General features: G+C 33.2%; 4 protein-coding genes across 5 annotated transcripts; 2 read left to right on the top strand and 2 right to left on the bottom strand.

The window, feature by feature from the left end:
• Window positions 1–2157: 2157 nt before the first annotated feature.
• LOC119671233 (hsc70-interacting protein 1-like) lies at window positions 2158–4411 on the bottom strand. Its single transcript, XM_038081772.1, has 3 exons — window positions 4041–4411; window positions 3865–3980; window positions 2158–3504 (listed from the first exon to the last, which is right to left on the bottom strand). Exons 1-3 carry the CDS (start codon window positions 4205–4207, stop codon window positions 2579–2581), a joined length of 1209 nt encoding a protein of 402 aa, XP_037937700.1. The 5' UTR covers window positions 4208–4411; the 3' UTR covers window positions 2158–2578.
• A 1839-nt stretch (window positions 4412–6250) lies between these two features.
• On the top strand, window positions 6251–7296 carry LOC119671231 (probable tRNA(His) guanylyltransferase). Its single transcript, XM_038081770.1, has 2 exons — window positions 6251–6502; window positions 6558–7296. Exons 1-2 carry the CDS (start codon window positions 6286–6288, stop codon window positions 7277–7279), a joined length of 939 nt encoding a protein of 312 aa, XP_037937698.1. The 5' UTR covers window positions 6251–6285; the 3' UTR covers window positions 7280–7296.
• On the bottom strand, window positions 7296–8168 carry LOC119671232 (protein Dr1-like). The gene is made up of 2 exons (XM_038081771.1): window positions 7938–8168; window positions 7296–7876 (listed from the first exon to the last, which is right to left on the bottom strand). The coding sequence occupies exons 1-2, from the start codon at window positions 8034–8036 to the stop codon at window positions 7445–7447; spliced, it is 531 nt and encodes a 176-aa protein (XP_037937699.1). The 5' UTR covers window positions 8037–8168; the 3' UTR covers window positions 7296–7444.
• Window positions 8169–8371: 203 nt separating this feature from the next.
• LOC119671230 (ATP synthase subunit gamma, mitochondrial) lies at window positions 8372–9675 on the top strand. 2 transcript variants are annotated; one of them, XM_038081768.1, is made up of 2 exons: window positions 8372–8440; window positions 8516–9675. In XM_038081768.1, the coding sequence occupies exon 2, from the start codon at window positions 8549–8551 to the stop codon at window positions 9440–9442; it is 894 nt and encodes a 297-aa protein (XP_037937696.1). In that variant the 5' UTR covers window positions 8372–8440; window positions 8516–8548; the 3' UTR covers window positions 9443–9675. The 2 variants fall into 2 exon arrangements, with proteins under 2 accessions (XP_037937696.1, XP_037937697.1); XM_038081769.1 differs by having other exon boundaries at window positions 8429–8453.
• The last annotated feature ends 1756 nt before the right edge of the window (window positions 9676–11431 follow it).

Genomic DNA, 11431 nt, shown 5'->3' with positions numbered 1-11431 from the left:
AAATATTTACTTTACAAGCCCTTGGCCACGTTGAGTAGCCTCCGTCAGCCAGCCCGATTAGTTGGTTGCAGGTACCAGTTGGTACTATCGAGCACCCCCAAATCGTTGGTCACCTGGTTCTTCCAAAGAATTTGCGGACGTCCTCTAACGCGTTTTCCAGCTGCAGATGCCGAATAAAACACCTTTCTAGCCGGAGTACTTTCTTCCATTCACACGACATGGCCAAACCAACGAAGCCGCTGAATTTTAATGCACTTAATTATGTCAATGTCGCGGTATAGCTCATACCGTAGATCTTCTGAAGAATTTTTCTCTCAAATACTCCTAACATCTACTCAACGCTGTTGGTAATTGTCCAAGCTTCTGCACCATACAGCAGGACAGGCATGACAAGTAATTTGTAGAGCGTGATTTCTCCCTCTGCGCTCATGAGCAGTTCGCAGTACTTACACTTACTTTTTTCAAAAACAACTCATCCTGACTTTATACACCTATAGGTATCCAATCTGTCTGTTATATATTTAGCTATCAATTAAAGGACCTTGACTTATATATCAGGAACATTACTAATGCTGCACTACTCTCCACACCATAGCACTTACCATTTTTCTTAATATCCAAGTCGTTTTTAACAACTTATACTCAAACGCTATCATAAAATCTCTCAATTCTTAACCTATTCACAGTTTTGATCAAATTTCTTGAAGTACTATTCAAAATCATGATTATTACCTCGACATCGAAAGGGTTACGTTTTGGAGGACTAATACAGCGTTATAGCTGCAATCCGAACGACTATCAAATATCTGAATTTCATCCTTTACTCTAAATTTAGCTGGAAGGCTAATTACGTCAAAACAAGTTGGTAAGCGCTTCGACAACATTCTTAATAGTTTGAGAATACCAGATTCATCTCAATGCGTTGGTTCAGGTTGCCAGTGTCCAACTTATAAGTGTACCAGAATACAGAGGCATCATAGGCAAGGTTGACGAACTTACTAAAGCATGCAAGCTACGTTCTGAAATACACTCAAATTAAAACATATAGCAATAATTGAAAAAGCCTGGGTAGGTAAACAGTCAGATTTGTCAGATTTCAACACTAACTAAAGCGGAACCTTTAGTACTACAGTACTACACTATCGGTGCTGACAAGCTATAGCGTGTTAGGAGATGTATTAAGACTGGGTCTACCGTACAATGACTTTTGTCGAGGTTGCGGCTCCGCTGATGTAGAGGAAAATGTTTGACCTTATGCCTCTGTGCTCACTCCATTGATTAAGGATGAGTTTTGTTACAATGTCGGATTCAGATGACAGATTCTTTCTCCATCTGTCTTTGTATTTTCATCTATAATCAGCATTCATATACCTTTGCTTAGAATTGAATGTTGTTTTATATTAATAACTGTGAAAACTTCATTTTTGTGGCTTCTCTAACCTAATAACCTTTATGTTTAGAAATAGGCTTCTTGGAAACTCATTTAATAATTTCTATAACAAATAAGAATTCAATCATCCAAGCTATTAAGTGTTTTATTGAAACAAAAGTGAGATTGATTCATAAACCACTGATGCTCTAAGATATGTTCTTTTTTATTAAGTCTTATAGACCGTTGCAAAAATAATGAAACTAAATCAAAATATTCCTCTGCTAGTTTAAAATCAATGCCCTAAATTCATAATATATATTAATATATATATATATATATATTTTGATTACTAGATAACACGGAGAAGTTGTTCCCCCGTACAATTCATAATAATATATATATATATATATATAATATATTTTATGTTTGATAGGCTTCGAAATCATTTTGGATTTAAACAAATAATTCAATCATCCAAGTATTAATTTTATTGAAACAAAAGTAGATTGATTATGAACCACTAATGCTACTAAGATATGTTTTTTTTATTATCATTGATTTCAAAACTATGAACATCATATATTCCTCTGCTAGTTTAAAATCGATGCCATACTTCCTCTTAATATTGATTAGTAATTTAGTTCTATGGTTCTAAAAACATATAGATATTATATGTTTAACATGAAACTTAATGATTTTACGTGAACTCTATATGTAGTTTGGGTTTAACATTTTAATCAAAATTATTTTTGCAAAAAATAATAAATATGTTAATGTTTTTTTTTGTATAAATGCAGTTTATTTTGAATTATTGCTTCATTTATAAAAACTAAATTTCGATTATATATTTAAAGCATTCGATAAGGAAACGTTGTTTAGTGTTAACTAAGTTTTCATTATATTGACAATAAGCTCTTAATATATAATCATAATTAAATTTTTTATGTATGTATTATACATAAATTGTGTTTATTATTAAAGCATTTTAATAGGATTACTACAATTCTAATACAAATTTTTAAGTTACTTTTTATATATGACACGAGACTTCGTTTCGTACGCAGACTTATTCCTTCAAAAATGATACATTTTTTGTGAACCAAAAATTATACATATATTTAAAATTTTATTAAAAGAACAAAATGTTATTTGACCAGTGCTTGGTAATAAAAAAAAAACTTACGAGAAAAAAACTTTCTTTTAATTCTAATCCAACCCATCATCCATGAAATCGGGTTTCTTCGGTTCAGGTTTCTTAGGTTCCGCAGTAGGTGTTTCTTTACCGTTTGCTCCGTCATCTGGAGCTCCGCCTGGGAAACCGGGAAAACCACCAAAGTTTGGAAATCCACCAGAACCACCTTTCATGCCTTGTATCATAGCAATTAGTTTAGCAATTTTGGGATTTGATTTATATTTCTCGATGTTTGCTGGATTTTTCATTATGTCCTCAAACGCAGCTTGAACTTCTGGATCCTTTGCGTTCGACATGAAATCATTAAACTGTGAACCATTGAAAGATGGTACACCACCTGGGAACCCGCCTGGAAAACCGCCAGCAAAACCATCACCAGCATTACCACTTTTAGCTTGTTCTTTCTGTTGACGTTCTCTTCGTTTCTGTGCAGCACGCACTGCTGCTTCTTGAACTTTACGAGCTTTTTCTAACTTCTTGCGCTCTAACTTAACGCGATGTTGTTCAATTTTCTTGGCATTTGGTGTTACTTCACTTAACCAATCATTAGCTTCTTCGTCGAAATCTAATTTACAAGCTTGACGCAAATCTTTTGCAGCACTTTCCCAATTACCTAACAAACGATGTGCTCTACCACGGAACTTATAAGCAGCTGCTGAATCACAATTTAACTCCAATGCTTTGTCGCAATCATGAATGCAAGCAACCGGCTTTTGCAACTTTAAGAATGCTTGACCGCGTTTAGCATGGAAAAGTGCATTTCCAGGATTTAACTCAATAGCTTTTGTGTAAAGATCAATTGCTTCTTGGAATTTCTGCTCAGAATAAGCTTGGGCGGCCTCAGAACGTATGGCACTAGCTTGATCAACCTCCTCTTCAGTTGGTGTTTTGCTAGAATCTCCCATAATTAAATCTGTAACATCATCTCCTTCGATAACTCCTAAATTAAAAAAAAAACAAAAATAAATATTATCGTAAAAATTGTATATAATATATAGTTAAATCTGAATATGTATATGTGTAAATATATTAAAATATTTCTATATATATTATAAAACGACACACAATCTTATTAAATATAAATAATAAATACATTCTAAATATAGACAAAAACTGACCCCTGAATTAAAACTGAACGACTTTTGACTATGCACTTAATCAATTAACATATTTAATTAAAAAAAAATAAATAAAGGAACAAAAAGAACAGCTACAATATAAAATTTTTTTTTCGTTACACTGTTTATACATTATATTGATTTCTACTATTTAAATAGTTTATCGTTTTTAATTTTATTACCTTCATTATCCAATTCAATTTCCGATTCAGAATCTGAGGCAATTTCTTCAACTTCAGAATCAGATTCTTCACTGACCTTGGGATCCGATTCAGCACTACCGGCAAATGGGCATTTTCTATTTTAAGAAAAGAGATAGAACTATATATGAATATTAATGAAAGCAAAATTGATTTACCCTCCAGTAGGCATCTTAAAATCACCATCAGGAATTTTTCCACCGAAGCCCTCAATAAATTTTTTAACAAAATCTAATTGTGGTACATTTAGTATTGTAGGATTTGCTTGCACAAATTCAATGAAGCCCTTAAGTTTCTTTATATCTTCAGCGCCGGGCATAGCCATTTTGAAACACGATTAAAGCAATAATAATTGAAAAAGTATTTGCTTAAAACGTACGAACACAATTCAATTAATTTAATTGTTTTGTGAAATCTTATTTGTTTTTAAATTTAATTAATATTTTTTCGAAACGCAAAGTATTATTTTTATTGATTTAAACTCACGCCTAAATCCCGAACCTTCTATGCAAACTCTCAATTAAGCACTATGAAAAACGTTCAATTAAAAAGGAACAGAAAAAATGATAAAATATTTGACAGTTACATAGTTGCAATTTTTAAATATTGAAGCTAGAAATTGTTTATACTTTTGCATGGATGATGGTATCAATAACAATGACCGTGTGCGAGTTCGAGTAAGTTGAGGTAAAGTTATTTGAAATTTCCTAGGGATTTTTTGCACTACACTTATGTAAATATTTATTTAATGATTTATTGCACTTATTTATTATTTTTGGTTAAAAATTTTCAAATTTATTTATTAAACATCTTATGAAATTTTCACAATGATATTACATAATTTACATAATTTTTATCTAATTTACCTTACCCCAAATTCTGGTAAACATCAACATTCGCTACCATACCGATATAATTTACTATTTTCCTCAATTTACTAGAACTTACGCACGATCTAAGGTCGTGTGCGAGTTAGGCTAAGTTGCGTTCTAAATGAGGGAAATACTAAGTTGTGCCGATAATGTAGTGATGTGTCGATACGTGTTGATAAATGGCTAAATGTGTGCAGTGTAAAAAATCCCAAAAAATCTCCCATTTGGTTTAGCATCAACTTAGCCTAACTCGCACACGTCCTAAATATGTAGTAGTTTTAATTGCAATAGTTATTTCCTATATGTAGTTGTTTTAAAAAAGATCTCGATTGATTATATACAAAATATCTTGAAATTCTTATTTATATTCTTTTTAATTTTGTTTTTATTTTAGGGACGTGTGCGAGATAGGCTAAGGTCGTGTGCGAGTTAGGCTAAGTTGCGTTCTAAATGAGGGAAATACTAAGTTGTGCCGATAATGTAGTGATGTGTCGATACGTGTTGATAAATGGCAAAATGTGTGCAGTGCAAAAAATCCCAAAAAATCTCCCATTTGGTTTAGCATCAACTTAGCCTAACTCGCGCACGACCTAAGTTGCGTTCTAAATGAGGGAAATTCTAAGTTGTGCCGATAATGTAGTGTCGATACGTGTTGATAAATGGCTAAATGTGTGCAGTGCAAAAAATCCCAATTTTTAAACGAAATCTCCTATTTCGTTTAGCATCAACTTAACCTAATTCGCACGCGTCCTAGATTTTATAACAGTGATATATCATTACATTTTGTGCGAAATTTTTTTTTCATCCAGGAAAACTATATATATAGATTATATATAAATCTGTCTGATTTTTATATAAAATTTAATACGATTTTAACTTATTTCATAACAAAGTGATCCGTAATATTGCATTCACACTGTCTCATTTCGGCACTTGCTCATTTATATTAAGAAGTGAATGTTCACATTATAATGAGCTCATTTATGCAGCTCATAAAACTTTTGTACTTTTTTATAAACTTCACTTAATAATATATCACATAAAAAAATTGAATATATAGGCCGTTTGCGAGTTCTAGTAAATTGAGGGATATAGTAAATTATGTCGTGTTGGTATTTACCAAAATTTCGAGTAGGGTAAATTAGATAAAAATTAGGTAAACTAGGTAATATCATTTTGAAAATTTTATTAGATAATAAATAAATTTGAAAACTTTTAACCAAAAATAATAAATAAGTGCAATAAAAAAATAAGTAAATATTTACCTAAAGTACAATCTAAAAAATCCCTAGGAAAGTTTAATTTACTTTACCAATTTATTGTTTTAATGACCAAAAAATTTTTTAAAAATAATTTTGTTTGACTAATTAGCCCGTAAAAAAAAAGAAAATTATTTATTTTGCCTCAATTTACTTGAACTCGCACACGACTTACACAGCATTTAAAAAAATTAGCACCCTGTAAAAATTGACAAAATGTTTTAACAATGTGCGGTTTTAAACTAAGCAGCAATTTACAATAAATAAAATAAATGCCGGCATGTAAAATACTTAAAAACAAAATTATTACAGAATTAATTAAATGTTTCCATACAAGTAAAATGGCTTGCAGTCGTTATGAATATGTAAAAACCTATGAACGGGAGGACAACATTCTACCAAATGTATGGATCGTTGTACGCGTTGATGGCAAAGGATTTCATAAGTTTTCCAAAATACACAACTTTGAAAAGCCAAATGACGAAAATGGTATTTAGTTAAGCTAAATATTTTATATTAAAATAATAACATATTTCACAAATAGCACTGAATTTAATGAACTACGCTGCCATGACTGTTATGACCGAATTCCGCGACATAGTGCTCTCTTTTGGACAAAGCGATGAGTATTCTTTTGTGTTCCGAAAAGAATCGAACATTTATAATCGACGTGCTTCTAAATTGCTTTCATATGTAACAAGTCTGTTTACATCTGCTTACGTCATGAACTGGATGATGTTTTTACCAAACACGAAATTGCAGTACCCTCCTTGTTTTGATGGTCGTGTTGTGCTCTATCCCTCAGATCAAAATTTACGAGACTATTTGAGTTGGCGACAGGCTGATGTTCATATCAATAATTTATACAATACAGCTTTTTGGAATCTTGTGCAGCAAGCTGGTCTTACTGCCAGGGAAGCAGAAGCCGAATTGCGTGGTACAATTTCGTCAGATAAAAATGAATTATTGTTTTCTAAATTTGGCATCAACTATAACAATTTGCCAACCATGTTTCGCAAAGGCACAATATTACTAAGAAAACGTGTACGTACAAATCCCGATGATTGTATTGGTCAACTTATTGTGCCAATGCATGAGGATATGATACGAAACCAATTTTGGAATACGCATACTGAATTATTAGGAAAATACTTACCAGGTGAATATTTATACAATTGCAATACTACAGAAGATTTGTCTAATATACTGCTGGAAAAACAAATGGAGACACTTAAACTTAATAATATAAAGAAAGAAGAACTATAGTACAAATTAAAACAAATTTTTTTTAAAATGTTTTCACATTGAGCCAGCTCACTGTTATTTACTCCAGTGAGCCTGTTTTATATTACGGTACACACATATAAACATACACTAAAACTTATATCTGTGAATTAAAAACTAACTAGATGTCTATACTATCACTTAACTTTAGTAATCATCATCTTCGTCGTCTTTCTGCATTTGTCTATTCATAACCTCAGCACTTTGTTGTGCAGTTGCTTGTATATTTATCCACTGCTGTTGTTCTTCGCGTTCCTGTTCTTCTCTGGCTCTCGCGAAAAGTTCCTGTTGTTGGCGTAGCAGCTCTTCCTCTGGAATCCCAAGGTTTTCAAGACGAGTGCTTTGTCTTCTTCGTTTAGCTGCTACTTCTTTGCAGTCATTCAAAACAGCTTCAGCTTCTTGTTTATAATCGCGGAAACCCAAGCGATCTAACGCTTCTAATACATGCTCTGCATTTATGGTTTTTTTGTTACGCTGATTACAAACTTCATTTGATTCAGAACTTATTAAATGAATAAATTCTGTGCAACAATTTAATAACAATTCTCTGCTTTCATTAGCTACTCTCACATTAGGTACCTAAAATGCATAATTTAATATTTACAAAATGTTTTATGTCACAGTAAAATTATCTTCGAACCAATTCTTTTATAATCTTATTAATGCTGGCACGTGGTAAAGTTAATTCATCATCATCTGTTGAAGGTGGACACAGCTCATCTTGCTCAGGATTCGTCATTGAGTCGGATTTGTGGCAACGAAAACAATATTGAGGAGTGCAATGAAGAAATAGTTGACAAGTACAAACATTTTTTTATGCAAGAGTGCTGCCACATCTTTCAAACTGTCAGTGCCTTCTGTTCGGCCTCAAATTTGCACTTTAAAAACCATTTAATTAATTTTTACTTAAATTTTTATATTATATATTATAATTATTATTCTTAAAAATAAAAAATTTATTAATATTAATTTATTAATAATAAATATTAATGTTTATTAATTTATTAATAAAACAGTGCTGCCAAATCATAAGAAATTACCCTTCTTGGTTACTTTTCTTATTTCCCAACACTGTTTACTTACATAATGGGAAGTTTTTAACACTATAGTTCTGTCACTGTTCAGTCGTGTCGTGAAAATTTGGTAATTTTCTGCGGTTTGCATAACCATTAAAAATTAAAATTTACAGAATTAATTTATTTTTATATATGATTTCAGTTTTTTGCACGCCGTAAGAGTTCAGATATCGAAATGATGATGCAGCGCGCAACTCTGTTGGCTCCGTTAGCCTTGGAAGCAACAATCCAAGCGCAACAACAGCGTGGTATGGCCACATTAAAAGCCATCTCGATACGACTGAAGTCTGTTAAGAATATACAAAAAATTACGCAATCCATGAAAATGGTATCAGCTGCCAAGTACTCTCGCGCTGAGCGTGATTTAAAAGCAGCTCGTCCATATGGAATTGGTGCTCAACAGTTTTTCGAAAAAACCGAAATTAAAGCCGAGGAAACAGCTGAACCTAAAAAACTACTAATTGCCATGACCTCAGATCGTGGTCTCTGCGGTGCAGTACATACTGGTGTTGCTCGTACAATCCGAGGTGAGCTAGCCGTAGACGATAAAAATACCATGTTATTCTTGGTTGGTGATAAATCACGTTCAATCTTGTCACGTATCTATGGCAAAAATATTCTTATGGTTGCCAACGAAGTAGGACGTTTGCCACCAACTTTCTTGGATGCATCTCGTATTGCAGCTGAGGTGCTTAAAACTGGTTATGACTTCACTGAAGGCAAAATAATTTACAATAAATTTAAATCGGTAGTGTCATACCAGTGCTCTTCTATGCCAATCTATAGCGCTCCAGTTGTAACGAAATCAGAGAAGCTTACAGTTTACGATTCACTTGATTCTGAAGTCATTCAAAGCTATTTGGAATTTTCATTGGCATCACTTTTATTCTTTGCAATGAAGGAAGGTGCTTGCTCAGAGCAATCTTCACGTATGACTGCCATGGACAACGCGTCCAAGAATGCTGGTGAAATGATTGAGAAACTTACACTTACATTCAATCGTACCAGACAAGCTGTCATCACCCGTGAATTGATTGAAATCATCTCGGGTGCTGCCGCTTTAGCTTAAACAAAATCCACTTGTAGCACTGCACAGAAGCAAAATTGAAAAAGATTTGTGTAAAACATCAACGCTTCTAAACGTAAAGATAATTATAAATATTATTTAAATCCAAGAATAAATTTGTTGTTCGTACAGTAATAATAATAATTTAGCGAAAAGGTGTAATTCGATTGAGGAACGATTGTGCATATAAAACAAATAAATTCGAAAATAAATAACCAATTAAATAGGCTTTTCAATTGTGAGACTCAAATTGTTTTTATATAAATTAATTAATATTTGTTGTTTATAGCATTAAAGAAAAATATAAACTAATTTATTATACATTATATAACTATTGTTGTTGTTGTAGCAACCCCTTGGGACCTGTAAAGCAGATAAAATGCAAAGTTCACAAGACGAAGCGGAAGGGGAGGGGGAATATAGAAGGAGGAGTTGAAGTAGGGTGGATGAGAATTTTAATTTAATTCAACATTGTCCAGGCGAAGAAACCTGGTCACTTCACCTTCTTGTAACTTGATTGGAATAGGTGATCTTCAGAACACATGAGTGGGTGATCGTCAGAACAGATGAGTGGGTGATCGTCAAAACAGATGAGTGGGTGATCATCAGAACAGATGAGTGGGTGATCGTCAGAACAGATGAGTGGGTGATCGTCAGAACAGATGAGTGGGTGATCGTCAGAACAGATGAGTGGGTGATCGTCAGAACAGATCAGTGGATGATCGTCAGAACAGATGAGTGGATGATCATAAGAAGGTATGAGTGGCTTTGGGGTGTAGATCTGATTGGGATAAGTGATGGTCAGAAGAGATGAGTGGCTTTGGGATTTAGATCTGATTGGGATAGGTGATGATCAGAAGAGATGAGTGACTTTGGGGTGTAGACCTGACAGTACTGGATTACTATTCTGCTTTAAGGTTTTGCATATCTAATGTGCTTCAAATTTTGAAATCATAGTAAATTATAGTTATTGCTCCGCGGATTTCTTTGTGCCAAAAGAAACCGCAAAACTTCTGAATGAGAGAGAATTAATGACGGATCGATAGATATCATTGTGATTATCAGGAATAAGAACTCTGTATACGTTATTGTCTGGCAGGATCGAATCATTTTTATTAATAATGATTTAAAAGTATGACACCGCAGATTCAGTTTGGCGGCACTTTCAATATTAACGAAGATATAATCTTCTCAGTATCTTAAAACCAATCTTTCTGATAAAAAAAAACGACACCACACAACAGTTGTTAGTTAATTATGTATTATGTAATTTGATGTTAAATTTATTAATATATCTTAACGGATGAACTGGTAAAGGTTGGTGTCATTACCTTTTTGCTGGCAACTATATGTCCATTGGGCATAATAATAGAACGTCCTTTACCGGCATATGTAGCTTCAGAACCCACAACACAGCAAAACATAATGGAATAACATCCAATCTTGTCAAAACATTGCAAAGATCACAGCTTTGGGGATTACAGTCAGCTGCCATCGCATGTTGACTATCTTCATACAGAATTTACCTAGTTTCTTGCAAAATAACACAATCAACTGCTGCTCAAGCAATACGTCATGTACAGTTGAGCCTTCGCTTCAAAATACATTCGTTGATCCCTGTCTTGATATCATAGATATATCTGCACTTTTTACAATAGAGTTAACATCAATGATATCAAACATAAGCATGGAGTTACAGCCCAGCACACAGATGCAGTATTCTCTTCGAGACCACGGTTGCTGTGCGACGACTTCCCCGTGCAGTTGGAATTGTCGTATGCCAATTTAGATCAGGATTAGGCATGTGGTAAACAGTTACTTATCTTGCATATATACGTCAATTTTTAATTTATGCCCAAACTGTAGTTCTACACCCCTTGATGTCAACTATCTGTTCTCCTGCATCACCGCACATATAAATTTTAATTCAATCGACTTTTGGACCCACCCCATTAAAATTGTCAGGTTTTTTCGTCTTGATCCTGGTTGAAT

Source organism: Teleopsis dalmanni, chromosome 1, assembly GCF_002237135.1.
Source record: "Teleopsis dalmanni isolate 2A chromosome 1, ASM223713v2, whole genome shotgun sequence".
Lineage (NCBI taxonomy): Eukaryota > Metazoa > Arthropoda > Insecta > Diptera > Diopsidae > Teleopsis > Teleopsis dalmanni.
The sequence above is the reverse complement of the archived record's forward strand: the minus strand, read 5'-3'. Positions and strand labels throughout refer to the sequence as shown.